A 19,888-nucleotide genomic window follows, 5' to 3' on the forward strand; every position below is an offset into this window, starting at 1 on the left:
TCGCATAGGGCTAGGTATTCTGGACAACTTAGAAAAGTTTGGACTCATCAACCGATGGAGACAATTGGGAGAGAATCATATAGAGGTACTTAAATTACTAAGTGGCATAAAAAGGGTGAGTCCTAAGTACAACTGCACGTAAAACCATGACTGCAGAACAAGGAGACAAAAGGCACAAACTAGGAAAAGGCAAGTTCAGGACTGATGTCAGGAAGCACTTCTTCATGCAAAGATCTTCCAGGTAACAGAGTGAAGTCAAAACTTTGGCATCATTCAAAAGGCAGTTAGATGGTCTGTTCGGGTGATCAGAGGTTCCTATGGAAGAATGAGCTGGATGGGCTAAATGGACTCTCTCATCTTTACTTATCTTTGTGATCCCAGGAACATACACTTAGCATCAGGCTCTATTAAAGGCACAGAAACGAATACCATCTAAGTGCAGGGGGCACATTTGGCCCCATTTGGTATATTTTCTGTAATATAAAATCCTTCCAAATTGGGGCAATTTCAGATTCTTCTTCCATATAGAAGTCAAAAGTCGTTCCAAAATTATCCTAGGCAACAGGAGGATTTCAAATGCATGCAAAGTGTGTTTACCTTGGAGGTGCCCAGTCATGTTTTGTGCAGTCCAAAAGTGTCCCAACATATGTCTTATTTCGCCAGGTCACATTTACCACCAGAACACCTGCAGGAGAGGCGAGAAAAAGAGAAGATAATAAAATGATCATCTTTACATTAGGAGTCCTTTTTACTTTTTTTTCCATAGCACACTTAATGCACATTTGTTTTCGAAGGCTGTGGTTTTGCATTATTCCTCTTTCTGGCTTCAGTGACCTCAAGTCAAGACCAACAGGAAATTGTTTTTTTTAGTGTGTAATCGAGATACGGCTGACAGAAGGAAATGGTTCTTGCCACGTCCTGCTGTAAAACGGCAACACTCACCTCTTAATTTTTGCTATTATTACACGTAATTGCTTTTGCTTGGCAAGCTGCCAGCACACACTGAGCTAGTCTGCAGAACTAAAAAGCTCTTTCTGAGCTAACCATGAGTAATCTGTGAACTTTTCCTTTTTGGTTCTTGCTGCATTGGGAGGTGAGGGCAGAGAGGCGGGCGGGGGGGGGGGGTGGGGGGGGGACTGCGGTGGAATCAACTACACAACCTTTCCTTTTCAGAAAATTTACATCAGTCAATCAAACGCCTTCTCAAAGCTCTCATTCACAGTTCCGTGCCTTGTCGTCTGAATTCTTGCCAGACAAAGGTTTTTTTTCCACAATCAAAATCAATACAACTATCTCAGTCGTAAAATGATTTGAAAGCGTCTTCTGCACAAATTGTTAGTATCCACTGCATGAAATTCAACACAACACAACTCCCTTGTTAAACTAAGATTTTAAAATTAAATGTGGTGAGCACCGTTGTACACAATTCTGGGAGTGATTAAATGGCATTCAACTATGAATCAGCTTTCCTTCAATTACCTGAATTACATGTAATGTTGGTTTGCTGGTGAGTAATTTTACACAAATCCTTTATAGTGGTGAACAACATATACAATGGTCATCCAGTAGTAAAAGTGACTGCGCTATTTTTTGTCTAATCAACTACAATTACATATCATTGCTTATTATGGTTTATTTCTCACATTCCCTCATCACATAGTGGTAATTTCTTCCCTGAGGAACCATTGGGGAGAGATGCCTCTCTTCAAAAAAGGAAAAAACGTTCAAGGACCGACTCAATTGTCATCAATATTTTCATATCTTCAGAAATATGGGGTAAAATATATTTAAAAAATAAACTCAAAACATTGACAACCCAGTGTACTGCATTTCTCCTTATACAGTAAAGACAAACTAATTTATATTTTACTTTTAATGTAAGGCTTTTCATTTATTTTCCTTTCTACTTCAAAACAGAGATATTTTGAACTTGATCTTCTCCAGAAAGTCTATCTTATCAGGACAATACGTCAAAGCTAGACTGGTTACCTTTGTAACCTTCAGTTATCAACAGTTTCATCCACACTGAATAAAACCACAAAACACCCTGCTTGCACTGCAGTCACATAGATGGAAGCAACTGTCCCCAGCTCAGGTCCCCAAGGGCCTGTAAACAGAACACTCTTGCAATTTAATTCCCTAAAGAACTGACAAAATGCTACTGCGGGGAGGAATCTAAACACACTAGTGTTCTTATCTCTAAGTGACACTGGTGTATTTTACTAGGTGAGAAAGTAACACAGGCCTACTACAATACAATGGTAATGTGTCTGTAATCAGCTTTCCTACAACTACCCCTCCCCCAATAAAAAAAATAAATCTCCCATCTGGAAAATCTATAAAATGAGGGCATTCTCAAACTACTTGGCCTTTCCCCTCCTTTCACAATACTACCTATGGTATTGCAGACCACTCAGCTGCGTTAAATTCTTGAACATGTCAACAATATTTACAACACTAATGCATTTGTATCGCCAGAGGGTTTTTTTCTCTCTCCCTCGACCCATCCCAGAAATAGATTGCTAGTTCCAGTCACAACTGACTGCAGCAATGCAGCTGTGACAACAGAAAAAAACAGCAACGTACAATTAAAAATTCCTAAAAAGAAAGAGCTTTAGAATTTATTTTTAAAAAGGAGAAAGGGACAAGCCAGTCCTTTCAGAGCTGGTGCAATAAAATTGTGAAGACGAAAGACCAGTGAAGACCTTAACATTTGTCTGCAGTGAAAGCCTTTGTTTAAGCATTTCCCTTCAGGGTTTCACGTTTCCAAACCAAAGAAGCCACTTCATTGGCTCGCTCCTGCTGGGAGCACTGTAAGCCGATTGGTTCCTCCTCAGCTCTGCAGCACAGAGCACAAAGAAAGAGGTTTCAGGAAAGAGATGGGTGCATGAAAGAAAATACTGCAGCACCATAAGCAAAAAAAAAACTGGCTTAAAAGAATCCAAATGAGAGCTCGGCAAAGATATCCATTTTTTAAAAATGGCAACATTCGCCCCTGACTTAAAGACCGCCCTGTCCCTTTTGGAATCACATCAAACATGAGTCCGATGGCTGATAGTTCAATCGACCAGAGAAGGGGAAAAAAAGGCTTGATCAATTGGAATCTGCTGCCAAAACCTGTGCATCAAATTAACCTTTTCTCTCACGTACACAGCTAATGATAAATCAACACCAAGCTCGCAAGCCAGCACCTATTCAAATCGAAGATTTTCATAAAAACCAGCAGACCTACAGCTTATTGTTGGAGGAGCTGTGCCAGCTCCAGAATTCCAAACATCTTCACGTAAACAGCCTCTGACCCTTTTTTTTAAACTGCTAGGGGTTTACTGAAGCATGCCGCATACCGCCATGCCTTTTTAACCACAGGACTCATAAAAAATTACACTGTTAAATTGCAGCCATGAACACCGTACACTGAGACCCTGTCAGAGCTCCACTCAACACTTTCAATCTGTTAGCTCTGACAAATTTAGCAGTCGAGTGCACTAAAGAATCCTTTAGTAGCTCACAGACCAAACAACCGTAAATGCTTCTCAGTATTTAGATAATGTCAAGACAAATAAAGCTTTATGAAAAAATGCAGACTGCCAAGTCTATCCAGCTTTCAAAAAGGCAAACAAGAACTGACTACAAAAACATGTTTTTCTTTAGTGACAGACTGCATAAGGTACTATCTGTACCGTAAGTTGAGAATTTACAACATTTCTCATATGTGGAAAAAACACCAACGTCACACACAGCAGCACACTGCGAGCAAATCAAAATTATTTTGAGGTAAAAGTGTTTCTGTCCGAGTGATATACGTGCTGGATGAACAATGGGGTTCCGCGTCCAATTGCTACATGTAAAGCGGGAATGGGTGGGCATGCCAAACACTCACAGTTAAAAATGTTGTGACTAAGTAACAGCATGCAGGGTTCCACTCTATTTTTTCTTTTCTCTTTTTAAACATCAGACTGCTGAAATATACACTGTAAATGCAGCTTTTTGTGTGAGTGGTGTAATAAGAGGCAACTAACAAGGTACGATGGCTCACACGTTTTGCCAGGCAGCCACTGGGACTTTGGAAAGATTTGGAAAAATTGTACTGGAGCACAAATGAGCAACACATTTCCTATTGCTTAATGCATATTAAAGCAAACCTGTTTCAGAAGATTCAAGTTAACCAGGCATTTGAATTTGCGCCTACAACAGACAGAATTCCAGGAATGAGGTAACTGCACGATCTGGGAGAAGAGGCGGGCGTGTGAAGTTTCACAAGTGTTAATGTGAGTGGACTTTAGGGTTGTTACAGAATGTTGAGATGCAGCTGCAGCATCTCTTTATGTTCCTGGCATAAAGTTGAGAGGTTTTGCTCTAGTGGTGCTGCTCCAGTGTCAATCTGGACGCAGAGCCTAACCTGACTCCAGAGAGATGTGAAGTGAGACTACCTGCAACGGGTAGTTACAAATGCTTTGGTTTGATGCCGCATTGAGTGTAAACCAGGTGTTAACTGCGACCCCCTGAAAACTCTTTTAAACCTATTGGCAATGAATGTAAGTATTTAGATGATGAGGACTCTCGTAGAAAACATGCCGGAAGATCTAGCAGATGTACCCAGGCCTGGGAGGAGCCCCTCGAGAAACAAATTATAGCCGCTGCCGCCACCCTACCCCCCACCCCGCAATCCCTCTATCCCTGCCCCAACACAGTAAGGACGCTGGAATGATGGAATTAGAAAATAAATTCCTTGGGGTCGAAGCCATAATAAGCCTGGTCTGGATCCCCAGGTGGCCTGGCATACCGCCGCCCATTGAAAGCAAGGGAAGGGAACCTCTGAGGTAGGGAATCTCCGCTCCGGCCCATCAGCCCCCAACAGGACATTAAAGAAACTTTGCCGAAGGCCAGAATCCAGCGTATCCAAGTGCCAGCCTAGTTTCCGGCTGTTCTGGTTACACCAGTATGCTGGAATTGCTGCTGAGTTTTGGGGGGGGGCAGCATTTTGTATTCTACCATACTAAAGGTGCATTATTGGTGGTTACACATCTGTCGTAATGGAAGTAATAGGAGCAATTTGAAGTGACAAACTGAGAATGTCACACAAGAGGCACATTGTGTGATATTAAAACATATTACCTCGCAGTGCAATTTTCCATTAGTCCTTATTGCTATCAATATACTATGTATGCCTACTGACATTGCTCTTTGGGTGTTAAATAATTGCCTGGGCAGAGCATATGGAGAAAAACTGAGTGGGGAGTATGTAGACCTGGAATGAAGCACGCTCAGGCGTCCAATCCTCTTCCTCCGATTCTCCTCTATACTCTCCACTCTGCCCCCTTACAGCGAGTTAGATTGTGAAGGCCTAGCCTTGGTACATATGGCTGCCTTATGCCTCATACGACTAGTGATTTTGTAAGAACTGCAGGAGTTCCTTATAAAAGCACAACACTCCGAGATGTAATTGTGCTGCACAGTTCCAAACCTTTAGGTCAGAGAAATGTCAGTTATTGCTCAGCATCAAACTATCTTGAGTACAAAGTGGTGATTAGTAACCCCTTGTAATGCTCAGGACAAAGCTTATCTGAACAAATAACGTGTTGCAGTACAGTGGAAGACAACAGCACAAGGAAAAATAGAATGAAACACTTTATGCTCTGGAGCACATTATGCCATAAATTGTGGGGCTGACTCTGCCATTTGTCTTTTGTGAAAGGATAGATGAGCACTGCTGGATTATTACTGATCGTCTCCTGACTACATCTGTTAATGTACCAAAAATGGAAGAGAGAGGTTTGAGAATAATCTAATACAGTAAACATTTTAATTATAATTGAAACAGACACCATGGTTTAGCATCCAGAAATATAAGTTACATTTGTTTTCACCGTTTTTCATACTATAAAAACAGTAAGCGTTTCTCTGATTTGAATTTTCAGAATTGTGCAGCACATTGACCTTTAGGGGAGCAATGCGCTCTTGTTGGAAAACTGCGGTTCTTACAGAACAAACAATGAGAGGCATGCGGCAGTCATATATGCATACTAGGGCCGGGGTTACACAATGTTAACTAGACAGCTTCCTCGATAGCCCAGCAAACTTATCCAGCAGAGCCCTACAACCAGCTAAATTCCCAGGCTAGCAACAACTGGGCTCAGCATCTTTGTGTTAGGGAGAGGGAAAAATTAATTGGCCAGGTTTCCCAATCTTCATTGATATCCAGTGGTCTCTCCTAAAGGTATATATGTATATACATGTACTGTGACAACAGCTGCTCTCGAATAGTGTGCCAGCAGTTAAATAATGGCGATCTGATCGAAATTTTCAAGATATTAAGGGAACAGATAGGGTAGGTAGAGAGAAATTATTTCCGCTGATCGGGGATTCTAGGACATAATCTAAAATTTAGAGCCAGACCTTTCAGGAGTGAAATTAGGAAATACTTCTACACCCAAAGGGTGGTAGAAGTTCGCAACTTAGCAACTGATGCTAGATCAAGTGTTAATTTTAAATCGGAAATCGATAGCTTTTTGTTAACCAAAGGTATTAAGGGATATGGGCCAAAGGTGGGCATGTGGAGTTAAGTTGCAGATCAGCCATGAGCTCATTGAAAGGCAGAATAGGCTCGGGGGGCTGAATGGCCTACTCCTGCTCTAATGTTTGCTTAGGATCCCAGCAAAGAGAAAAGCAGCGAGGAAAAAAAAGCTCAAATCTTGATGAATACTCAAAAGCCCATAGTGTCACTTCACTTGTGGTTAGTGCACAGGGTATTTCTTTCAACAATATTTCCTGCTATCCTTAAATTCTAAATTGGGCGCATTTACGTCCTTCTAGAACAGTCAGAGCAAATTTATGTGAAAAAGGCTGCATTCACCTACCACTTCCCCTCTCCCCCCTTACATAATTATGTGGCGTAAGCAACTGAAAAAGTGCCACTAGCCACCAAGGCAACATTTGTGAACTGTCAATCCTCCCCATTTTTATCAGTTATTTTCAAGTGAAACTTGTTCTCAGTTGCAGAAAACACTGTATCCACTAAACAAAACTCCAGCACAAAAGGGAAGAATGTTTGCCACTGGGGACTGTGTGTTCCAATGCACCGAGATTTCCATCACTGTCACATCTCTGCAGCCTTTGTTCTGCTGCCTGATGTGTAGTATTGATTCCCAAAAAATCATTGCAGTTCTAAGAAAACTACATTCAAGCTTATTCACTGCTTAAAGCACGAAAGCACGACTGAATGGTTAGCTAACATCTGGCTTTATGCTACAAAAGGCTTCAGAATCAGGTAACCTCCACTGCTCTCCCAATACATGTCCCTCTACTTGCAGCCACTTATTTTGTGGGAAGGGAATTGAGGCCTGGAACCAATGTGCACAAACTTACTGCAGGTTGAGATAAGCATCAAATTAAATCATTCCTTTCAGCTACAAGATCAGCACTCCCTAATCTCTCAGTTGCCTTATCTAGACAAACCCACAATCACAGCTCCAACTTACCTACAACTATAAAATATGATTTGTGTCTCAGCGCTCTAAATTAAATTCATCTCCCTGATAAGTATAATACAAGAGCATTTGGGAGAAGGCCTACATCAATTTGGTTAGCAAATTCTATAGTCAGCAATTTGCACCATATCATACAAAAAAGTTCTTTAATAAACATAAAAACTCGCATTTAGATATTGCTCTTCATGTCTTCAAGATGTTCTAAAGTATTTCACGACAATAAACATGCTGTTTAGAAATGGATACATTCTTAACAATGACACAAACACTGACACCTAAGCCATGGGGCTCTGAAACAAGACTGGACTATGAATTGCTTCAGCCAGTGCATGATAAAATAAGGGAGCCTTGTAAATCAAAAGAAAAGATTAAATATAAAAGTGCTTCTTAAAATATAGTTACACTGCAACAGCAAAAGACAGTGATATTTTTGTGTCACTCAAAACTTTTGCTAAATGCCACACTGAAATGAAACTTCTGCCTGTTAATGAGTTTTGGTTTGTTTCCTATACAGTTCAAGTCCTATTACCAACAGTCACGTTCTTTCATTTCAAATTCAAAAAACCTTTTGATTAATCTCATGAGCTGACCTTTAAACTTTTCTTCAAGGACTTCCACTCTCTGTAAATCACACACACAATTGAATATCAATATCCTATCCATATTAATAAGCTTCATTGTGCTCCATGGATGAGTGGGAACTGGTAGCGTGGCTGAAGCTTCCCCTCCTCCACTACAACTGCAGTATGAAAGCCACAACTGCCCTTTCCTACAGCCTTCCCTTACTGCTATCCTTCTACGCGGCTGCACATCAATTATCATGAACACTCGCATGCAGGGCTTTCATCTCCTCTGTCACGGTTGCTTCCTGCAGCTTCATTAATTACAGGATCACTGCAACTGTTTATTGCAAAAGACTGTGCTATTATCTACCAAACCGAGGCTTCCTAGACCTGAATCCCTTCTCACCTCCACGCCACACACACACACACACCAAGCCTTAATAGACTATTTACAATGTGGGGGAAGGGGATTTTAAGTTATTTTATTAAAAAGTAATTTTCCCCCCATTTTTTAATCATGTGATTGAAGCATTATTGTTCCAAATCACCAAATCAAAAGTCATATTTTCTAATGATTGTTTTTCTTAAATATTTCCTAACTTGTCAATCTGACCTTTATTATTGCAGAGCTCTTAATACTTTGATATTTTTACACATCTGCGTGCCGTTGCTTGGTAAATTTAATTTTTTCTGAGTAGTTAAGTCATTTATCATAGCGCAAAAGACGTTTAGCTCTTCAACCACTTGTATAAATGCCTTCCCGTCATGCATCTTCACAAGAACCTTTCAAAAACCAACAAGTCAGACAAATTGCTTCAACAATCTTAATATTTTGACACTTTGTTGTATTTTTTTTTAATAAAAACTTCTTTTGAAAGCCATATTTAACAAAAATAAATTCTGGAACACTAAACTGTTTATAGTTCCAAAGCTACAAGGGTTCATAGCTTCCAACATGCCTGAAAGCCCATTAATGTCTTTTTAAAAATGCTGTACAATTTGTGCCAGCCCCAGGCTTTTTTTCAATCAGTTCCAAGTAAAACAAAAAGCATTCATAAAGCCCTCTTGGCACCCAGCTGCTGTCTTCCTAAATCAGCACTCTATTAACCAGCTCTTTATTAACACGGCCAAAAAAATAACTTTTTATAAAAATGCAATGCCTCGCTAACCACAGGCTTTAAATCATATTTACCTTTAATACTGCAAAACCTAACAGAAAAAAAGTAATAAAGGCCTCTTATACTTCAGAGGGCATTCTACGTATTATTTATGCTAAAGAGCTCACTATATTGAACCGAGATCCTGTCTGCCTGATCAGGTGGATGTAAAAGATTCCATGGCACAAGAGTTGGGGAATTTTCCCAGTGTCCTGGCCAACATTTATCCCACACCAACACCACCAGAAAAAAAAGATTAATTGATCATTTATTTCATCGCTGTTTGTAGGACCCGTGTATAAATTGGCTGCCATGTTTGCCTACTAACAATAATAGTGCTTTGGGACATCCTGAGGATTTGAAAGGCACTATATAAATTCAACTTCTTTCTTTCTAATGCCTCATGCTTTAGTATATTTGGTTTGAAACACAGTCTATGCTGTGCCCTCTATTAAATAGTCTAATCTTTTAGACAATTTGTGAAAAAGGTTCAGAACACGTACACATGTGTTGCTTAATGATCAAGGGTTTTGTCCAGGTGGTAGAGTGAGTAATGACAGACAAACCAATGGATTTAATGGGCTCATACTGAAATGTTATGGACATTTTTCAAAAGTTAAGGAAAGGCAGATTACCATGTACATTTTGGTTACTAATCTCTCTTTAATCCACAGTTTTAAATCATAATTATACTATTAGATGAAATTCTCCAACAGCTGTGTTTACTGTTTCAACAAGGACTTAACATAAAAACAGCTACTGTACATGCCTTCTTTTGCTTTCAATAATGCACTGGAATGCACACTAATGTCGAGCAGAATTTACTTCAAATGATACACAATTCCTTTTCCTGTTTGCTTTTCTTTAAATAAAAATCTATGTATTATATATAGTAAGCACTGCTTCTCCGTGCCTCAGTCTCTCTGTGTCCCTGCCTTACATTCTAAAGTTCTTTATCCTCAGCATAAAATTCAACTACAAGTACTTCAATCATGTGCTTAGAGACCAGAGCTTTTCTGTAAACAAGACTAATGGAGTGCAACTAATAGACTTCTCCAGGAGCATGGTTAGTTAACAGGGTCTTTGTCAGCAGTCACTGAAGCAAAGTCGCCTTTTGCTTGGATAGTAGAAAAAGCACCATTTCCAGAAAAGCCTTCACTTTGCTGGTTACAGATTGACTTGCTTGAATATGTGTCAGCATTATATAATCAACACCTTATCTTCCTCACAGAGCACATGTTCAATTCAAAAACTCATCTCTATTTACCACAGCCTCCCTCGAGTTCACAGGGAATACAATACAATTCTATAGTGTTAATTGACCCTTTATATCTTTACAATGCAATTGGGCAAAATTATTTTTTGCAAAACAACAGCCAGTCACTTAAACCTGATTTTAGCAGTAACAAAGCAGGGAATCAAATGAGGGTTAGAGACACTGGAACAAGTAAGATTGATCAGTACCACACTTCTCAGTGCATTGGGATGCTACCAGATCTTCCCATTTCTTCTTGTGCGCTAACTGCATCAGGACCCTTCAAGTCTTGATCAATGGGGTCTATCCATTGCTTGTAAGCTCTGGTTTCTGCTGGTGTCCACTGTAGCAATTTCTTAAATAAGTTTTTTTTCATCTGTCCACTGTACATGTCCAACCCACTTTAGTCTAATCTTTCAGGTAATGCTGAGTTCTGGCTGAATCTTCCAGAAGCAGTATATTTCTTGCTTTGTGATTTGAATTTACCATTATATTCCTGAAACAGCACAGACGGACAATGGGGTTGAAAGGAGTTTAGTCTTGCGTCATAGACCAAAGATTCTCAGCCATTTTTGGTGCCTTGGTAAAACAATTCGTATTCCTGTAAACTGTGTAGTTACTTATTCATCCATATTCCCTTTGATTCCAGAGATTCTGCAGTTCTCGTCTCCTGCTGTCTAGTTTGAGTTCAAAGGTCCATCAGTACTTAATACATTTCCAAGGCAAGTAATATTTTCGACCTCTTCAAGAGAACTGCAATTAAGAACCCAAGCATTTGGACCTTGTGGTTCCTTATTGTCAACATACATAGTTTAGTATAAAGACCAACATGGGCAGATGGTTTAAGTGTTTAGTGATCTCTGATGGCCATTTTGACTTTTCAAGTCATCTGCCAAATCCAGGGCAGAAAAAGTTCCAACCTCTGCAAATTCTACTTACTTTACAGGTCAAATAAAGATCACTGGTCTTTATATATGGGGAGTCTTAAGAATCCAGTCAGTCAATTAAAATCTTAAAAGAGAAGTTGCGGCTATATTGCCGCTACCTTACTAGAATGCAAGGTTGTTCAGTAAGTAATGTACAAGCATTGGCCACTTCCACTTTGGGCACAGCTAACAATTGGGCCCAAATTGTACTAGTTTTCAGAAATGGTTTTATTTGCTCTGGTTTCCACTCAAACTCATTTGCATGTCACCAACATAAATTCTTCCATCAATTGGGCAGCGTTTTAGAAAGTTGTTTTTAAAAAAAAATGTGCATTAAAAATATTCCTTGATATATGTAAAAGTGGTAACCTGGAGCAGTTTTATCAATACAGCTGAAAATGGGTTTATCACAAAAAATACATATTTCTAATCAGTGTCTCATCCACCATCTGTGGGTAATCCAATTTTAAATAATTGGCGCACAGTAGTCAGTTTCTGAGTAAATATTTTTAAATATTTAAAATCTTTTAAAAGGTGCCCATCAGAAAATCCATCAGGGAACCTCACAGCCAAGCCTAATCATGTTCTGATGTCCACACGTGTACTTTTCAGCAGGAGCATAAACCCTGGGTTACTTTTCCTTCCCTGCCCATGGGTGCGCCCCTATACTCTACCCCCCAGTTGAGATCAGCTAACTCTATCGATCTTGGGACATACTACCCAAAACATTTAACCACTAAGCCATTGGGGAAGACCTGATAATAAATTACACTTAGAACGAACACTAAAAATTAATTAATTGAATTGTAATGTTCATTAACTGCCAAGGTATCATGACTACTATTTTATGGGTAGTAGTTCTTTTTAATTCATTCTCAGGGTGTTGGCATTACTGGCAAGGCCGGCATTTAGAGTCTATGGTTCTTAATAAGTCAGACATTGTCAGTGGAAATTCGGACTTACAGTAACTTTTGCATGAACCTTTGTAACATACAGCAGGGATACAATGGCATATAAAGCCATCAGAAGATTTTGAACCCTAGGCTGGAACTGCAGAAACTGAAGAGTTGGGTCGCATCAAAAAGAGGACAATGCACCTTCAGCTGCTTGTTTTCTATTCAGTAGTTTCTCGTGTCACTTCTTTTGTCATGACAATGGTGATAGAATAAAATGCCGCAAAAAACTCTCCCTGTGCACTGTGCATACTTCAGGACCAAGTGAGTTGATATATTTCTCTGGTTTCTCTGGTGTTCCCCAATGCTGGTAACCAGAAGATATGGTCATCTTATCAGAGTTTCATTAATTCATATTTTTGTTTAAATGAGTACCTAGCAATACATGCAATTCCATCATCTAATGAATGTCTTTCTAAGCAGCATCTGCATAATGACATTTAACTGCTAGGCAGGTTGCATTCCTTCTGGCAACAGTAATTTATAGATAAAACTCAACAATGTGAACACCATCCAAGAGAGCAAGGTTTCTGTATAAATTATTGATTGCACTCTGCCCTCTTCTCAAACATTGGCCCTACAGCTGATAAGCTCAACCCTGATGGCACATCAAGCCCTTACAGAAGAAGCAAGAACATTATTGCTTTGCACTAGGGACTGCAGCGTGAGAGCCAATCAATCAGGCTTGTGACAGCTTTTACAGCCTCTTTATGCAGCCCAATTTGGCCTGCAAGCTTCTTTTGTTCATTTTTCTCTTTCTACTCTGCTAAGGTCAATCAGTGTGGAGACTTGCAGAGACACGGCACCATTGTAAACAGAAGGTATATGAGAATCAGCATAAAGACTCGGTCCAAAATGGTATTACCAAGTACCACCAATTGTAAAACTAGATATTATTGTGGTAACATTCATATTGTTTTGAAAAGGTAAATATCACTATGAAATGTTTTATTTTAGATTCTTCTCTCTACTTTCTTTTGCTGAGACAAAGAAGCAGACTGTAACATCAGTAATTAAAAAAACATGTTTTGCAACATGTTCACTTCAATCCTGAGCCAGGTGGATTAACAGTTTGGGAGTGAGAAGAACATTTGAACAATAGTGTTGAGGGACAGTGCCAGCATCAATCCCAACAATGCTAATTAACGACAAAACCTAAAAAGCTCACATCACCAGCACAGAAGAAAACTGCGATCAAAAGCAATACGTAATCCAATCCAGTTTGTACATCTATAGGGCCCAAGTTTCCACATGATTTGCGCCTGATTTTTAGGAGCAACTGGTGGAGAACGGACTATCTTAGAATTCGCAATTCTCCACATTTTTTTTTCTGCAGTTCTAGTCAGGTAGAACAGTTCTACTTTGGAACAGAATTTTTTCTTCAAAAGGGGGCGTGTCCGGCCACTGACGCCTGATTTGAAAGTTTCCACAGTGAAAATGTACTCCAAACTAAAGTAGAATGGAGCAAGTGAAGATTTTTGTAGAACTGAAAAAACCTGTTCGACACATTAAAAAATCAGGTGCAGGTTACAAATCAGGCGTCCAGAACGAGGTGGGGGGGGGGGGGAGGAAGGGAACTCATTAAATTCTACAATCAATCCTTATTTATACTTATACAAATATTATACAAATAAATCCAACCTGAATAAACATTTATAAGCAAGGAAAAGATTAAATAAACCATCTTCCTACCTGTATGAAAGTGCTTCAGCCAGGAAGAATGGTGCAGCAAGCCTCACAAAACGAGGGAGCCGACCGAACGCGGGCGGGGGGGGAGGAGGGAGGAAGGAGCCGACTGAACGCGGGCCGGGGGGGGCGGGCGGGAGGAGGGAGGGAAGGGAGCCGACGAACGCAGGGGGGGGGGGGGGGGGGGAGGAAGGGAGGCGACCGAACGCGGGCGGGAGTGAGGGAGCCAGGGAGGGAGCTGACCGAACGCGGGGGGGGGGAGGGTGCCGACCGAACGCGCGGGGGGGGGGGGGGGGGAAGGGAATGGAGCCATTGCAGACCGCTGGCGGGAAAGAGAGAAGGCTGCAGGAAGCCTCAGAAATTGAGGAGCCATTTCCCGACGGCAAATGGGGGAGGTCGTCGGGAAACGGCTGCCTCAACTTTCTGAGGCTTCCTGCACCCTTCTCACTGCTACAAGAAGCCTCTGTGCTGATGGCAATGTACTTTTATTAAAAAAAATGTAAAAACTAAACAGCTACAAAGAACTACAAAAATGGCCGAGTGCCAATGTTTTTTTCACACTGAGCATGCGCGAACGCTCCAACGCGCACGTGCAGCGTTGCCGGCAGGAAAAAAACTAATTTAAATAGTACCCGCCCCCTCCCACATACAAAATCGGCACGAGTGTAGGCTCCGCCCCCCTGGGCGCCGCGCCAAGCAGACAAGGAGCTGCAGAATGCTCCAGAATTGCAATTTTTTTTTTTAGGCGCCGTTTTAGGCGCGAAAAACGGGCGCCCAGCTCAGAGGGGCACCCGTTTTTTTTCTTGTGGAAACTTGGGCCCTTTGAAACTAAACTGTAGCAAATGAGGCAGAGACAAAGTAGAGCAACAAGGAAATTGAGAGGTCAACTGATGGGATCAGGTTCTGACTATTCAACATATTTGTTTGTAGAGGAACAGAATAAAAGTACCACTGGATATGGCTTTCAGAATGGATCAGAGCAAAAGATCAGGAATGTTTTGTGTTCGATCTCAATCCTGTGTTGAGTTAGCTGATCTTCAGCTGGCTTGAATTGGTCACAGCACCTCTGGATTTGAAGGGAAAATTGGCCAGTGTTCCTGCTCCTGATCGCTAGACTGTTTGGTGACCGAATGAGGATAGGATCATGCTCAGTCATCAGATAGCCTCCCAGCATTCACTCTCAAGGCTCAGACGTGAATAATGAATGCTTGGCCAAAGGGCAATGGCCACCTGTGGAACCGTGAACCAGTGAGGGAGTGAATGCCTTCGGGAAAGTAAGGGGGGAGAAAATTGAGGAGAAAGAAAGTATCACTGAACTCTCAAATCCTTTGAAAGAAAACTAAATCTAATATTTCTTTCACTCATTTTACTTCAACTGTATTAAAATGAAAATCAAATCATGCAACTATATACTGAAACAAAAATAAATAAATATTTAAACATCCAATTTTCAAGCAGCAATCAGAAGTGTCTGAATAGGGCACAGATGCTGCCTGCAAAAAACTGAAGGCAGCTGATGGCTCTCATCCTGCCTTGTTTCAGTGCCTGTCACACCTGCTCCATTTGTTGTGACCGAGCCCTCCGATAAGACATGACAGCTCATTTCAGCAAACCTGTCAGCCACTGAATCTATGCAATCACTGGGAGGCAAAAGAGGGAATCTGCATGCCGATTTGATCCTAGCTTTCAGACTGTCTGTTAAACATTAACTGACTGCGCTACAGTCGTCCATAAAGGACTGCTTACCAATTCCTGCTCAACTGAAGCAAACTTTTGTTTATCTTGGCACACAAGTTAAAAACACAGTGCCCTGTGGTGAGTGCTGCAGCGTATGTACAATGTCTGAAATATCAAGACAAAAAATAAACCACCAATACATTCAGTGCTGTATGATTACTGGTGTCATTTACAACTTCATTTCTAAGACTTCACAAATACCTGAATGGACATAATTTACACAATGCCATCTAGTACTTGTTGAAATTAATCCAAAGCCTTTCTATTTCAGTGGAATAGTAGGATTTCTCTATTCCTGTCTGCCATCAAAAAGGTGAAAAGGTTTCAGTAATCCACGTTTTTTGTTTCAGTTCATTTTCAAGCACTTACTGGAGTGTGTATTTGGTATTAAAAATACAATTTGATTTGTGATTTTTGCACGTCCTCTGTATTATCCTCCTTGAAGAACGGACAGGGCTGATGAGGTATTTAAACAGATTAGTGGAATTCAGCTGGCCCACAGAACAAGAGCTTCCATCTGTTAAATCCCTGAGACAGAGCAGCCAGTCTTTTTAACCGTCGCTCACATTCACTCCATTGCTTACAAAGGAAGGGTGGGGTTTGGGGGTGGAGGGGGGGGTGGTTATAAGATGTATGAAGAGCCTGTTCCAATTGCATTAAGTGCTACTGAGGCTGAGGGAAATGATGAGGCACTGTTCTGCAATCAGTAGTCACAAAAAACAAAATCGATCCACACTGAGTGAGGCTTATGACTTAACGTCACATCAGCAAGTTTCAGACATTTGATCTTGTCTGCAGATACTGTGAAATTAATGAACAGCTAGGTTCAACGCTATTCGCAAGAGCAGGCTGACATCAGTTCCACTCAGATGCCGAGCTTTGGTAGAGAAGTTGTCACTTTTTCTTAAATAAATTTACAGATGTTCCACAGGAATAGCTAGAAAAAGGATTTTCTTAAAATAAAGCCAACAGAGCAGAAAGCTATTATACCATAATGGATGTAAAATGGATGTAAAACTGTAGTAGGCCTGAGGCAATTTCATTGGAAAATAATTGCACATTTTCATACTGTACCTTCAATGCCAACATTATAAAACTGAATACATTTTATTTCAATATGACACGAGATACCTCCAAGTAGGAAGAAGAACGAGTTGTGCTAACCCTTTGAATCTCGAACTTCTTTATTTGGACAGCATCACCAGGAATTGACTAATACCCGTTGAAGTCAATATTGAGTTCTGCACTCACTAACATGTTTCAGACAACACATTATAGAGAAAAACTATATAAAAGTAAATGCTTTCAATGCATCTCAAAATATTTTAAACAATAAAAATGAGACTTCGCCAGGACAAAGCTGTTTCCATATGAAAGGTTCCACCACTACTTTTGCTGGAAGGAGCACTTTTTCTGAACAAAAAACATTTTGAGGTCCAAATTTCTTCATGCTTGTTGACAAAATACTGTTTATACCAAAACAGGTGAGGGGAAAAATGAAAAGGTCATACCCATTTTGCAAACTGAATCGAACACCGTGCCGGCTGAGGATCGAGACCCTTCAGCGTGTGTCCACCATCCAGTTTGACTAGTTGCTTGATCACCCTGATACTATAGTATTTAATTTGTCAACCATATTTTGATATGAAGTGAACCAATATACCAAATTTGCTTACACATTACAAGCATAATATTGAAAAAAGCCATGAATAAAAAGGGGGTAAGTGAAGAAAAACTAGGAGACATGCAGGGCTGCATTAATATACGGGCCTACAGGGCCCCATGAACACAACTCAGCAGTCACTTGACGGGCCGTCCATGAAGTTAAGCAGCACTGCCGGCCAGTTGCGTTAATTCTGCCTGGCAGCATCTGAAGTTGGAGCAATGTGGCTTCCCAGCCTGGGCGCCTTTCATAGCTTCCCAAAGCACCTTACAACTAATGAATTACTTTTGAAGTGTAGTCACTGTTGCCAATTCGCACACAGCAAGGTCCCATAAGTAGCAATGAGATAAATGACCAGGTAATTTGCTTTGTTACTGCTAACTGAATGATCAATGTTGGTCAAGAGAAAGACAGCTGTTTAAGGAGTAATATTTAAAGCGCTAAAATATAATCCATTACAGGGGAAATTATGTGTCTGTGATTTTTAAAATAGGAACAAATTTGAGGTTTTGAAATGTTATGAAAGATGGACTGGAATTCATCAGTCTCACTCACTGGTGATCTTCATAAATCAGCAGCCTATACTATACACAAAATAGATCATACAACACTAAATGCATGTGCATTATAGTGAAAGCAACAAGATGTAGCAACATAATTTGTTACAATAAAAGGTCACAAATAACAGTACGTACTGAACAATAAAATTGTTCTGTAGCACCTAAAATGAACACAAATATAATTTTGCTTTTCCATCTGTAGTAAACTGTTCAGGTTTTTCTAAAGGCTCCCAGCTCCCAATTCAGCAATAATAAAGGCTAAATTTGAAAAAAAAAAGATTTTTCCTTCAGAAATTCTTAGAGGCAATTGCAGTTTTAATAAAGTATTATATAAATAGTGTGTGTCTTTGTCCATGTGTTCTAGTCTCTGCAGATTAATGAAGTGCTAAGTGTTTATTTGACGCCATCAGCAAGTGGTGTGTCGGTACAGTCAGCTCCTGCACAAGCTGTTTAGAGGCAAGCGGATCTCACAGACTTTATACTGTACTAATTAAAATCACTTCAGCTGAACCTGAAAAACTTAATTTGCGTTTTTCTATTTATTAGTGAGCAATTCAGACTGCAGGATGCAGTAAAAAAAACAATTAGTTACAAACCGATTAGTTGCCAGCCTGCATTCATCCAGTAAGGAAATGGAGGGGGGGGGAAATGTAGTACACTGACCCAGGGCAACCATAGCAACCAATCTTGATGTGCCCCTGAAATTGGCATTATGCCAAATTAGTCTTTGTGTTTCGGTTTGAAACAAACTAAAATTATGGATGATCCGGCTTTACAATTTGCAGTTAAAAAAAGTACATGTTCCTATTGGTAATGTGAAAATACACCACTTTGCGCCAGTGTTTGTTTGAATGTGTGCTGTGTGAATTGCATAGCCTTTGTACTGAAGTGATTCATTTGCACCTGCCTCTGTATCTGCACATTGGACAAAGTCTAAATTACTGACATTTCCACTGACAAGTCGGCGCTAATTACTCAACAGATTTTCACCAATGTTCTACTTACACGAGACAGGACTATTGCTATCTTTATGTGGCAAAGTAGCTGTGAATACTGAAATGCTGCTTCATAAAGGAAAAAATATACTTTTCCATCACTGAATACAAGATTTACAGCGTGTTGAGCATGTCGTTCTAATCACTGCACTGTCCTTTACATCATTCCACTCAGGATTCCCTGTGTTTCCTCCCCTTTTTCTGATTGTGCTAATATGCCTGTCTAGCTTTCATTTTTCAGTTCTAAAGAAGCTGACTGATGTGCTATATGTTTCCAACATTTTCCGTTTATGTTTCATTTTCCAGCATCTGCAGTATTTTTCTTTTTACACTGTAACTACCATTTTTTACATTTATTATAGTGTTCCCAGGGGAGCAATACTCAAACCTCTATATGCTGCTCTCCCATTACTTCTCTTCCCGGGTTGTCCTACTGAAGCCCCGAAGCCTAGGATTCCCATTTTTAAAAGGGAGCGAATCTTATTACCCACCTTTAGCTTTAACTGGTGATCTGAAAGCAGCTCCAGTCAGACAATGCTTTTAACTGGCTTTCTTGCTGACTTAACAGGAAAGCAATGATTATGATAGCTTACAATTTCCAGCATAGCGATAACAAAACAACCACATATATCTACACAGCGTAATGTTGTAATGTCCCCAGTTGCATGCTCAGTTATTCAATGTTACTGTCCTCGATCAATGGAAAAGCAGTATTTGAATATGCAAGTAAATACTGTACTACAATTTGACAAATCATTGTTCATGATGCTGCCATGACAACACTGGCAATAGCAACACTCGCAGCAGCAACTGTAATGGACCCATATATCTTCAATGGAACAGAACATTATTGTTACACAAGGTGCTAAGGAGTAAAGTAGTCACTTTATTATTCAACTTGTTGCT

The 19,888-nt window shown here is 40.2% G+C and overlaps 1 protein-coding gene across 8 annotated transcripts in view; it reads right to left on the reverse strand.

The window, feature by feature from the left end:
- The window catches only part of znf608 (zinc finger protein 608), a 77,178-nt gene that overhangs the window by 13,150 nt on the left and 44,140 nt on the right, over window positions 1-19,888 (reverse strand). For all 8 annotated transcript variants that reach the window (XM_070883112.1, XM_070883078.1, XM_070883121.1 and 5 more), the window contains one exon: window positions 598-685. In XM_070883112.1, coding sequence (XP_070739213.1) covers window positions 598-685 — 88 coding nt within the window. The remainder of the gene's footprint in view (window positions 1-597; window positions 686-19,888) is intronic.

This window comes from Pristiophorus japonicus, chromosome 1 (genome assembly GCF_044704955.1).
Source record: "Pristiophorus japonicus isolate sPriJap1 chromosome 1, sPriJap1.hap1, whole genome shotgun sequence".
Lineage (NCBI taxonomy): Eukaryota > Metazoa > Chordata > Chondrichthyes > Pristiophoridae > Pristiophorus > Pristiophorus japonicus.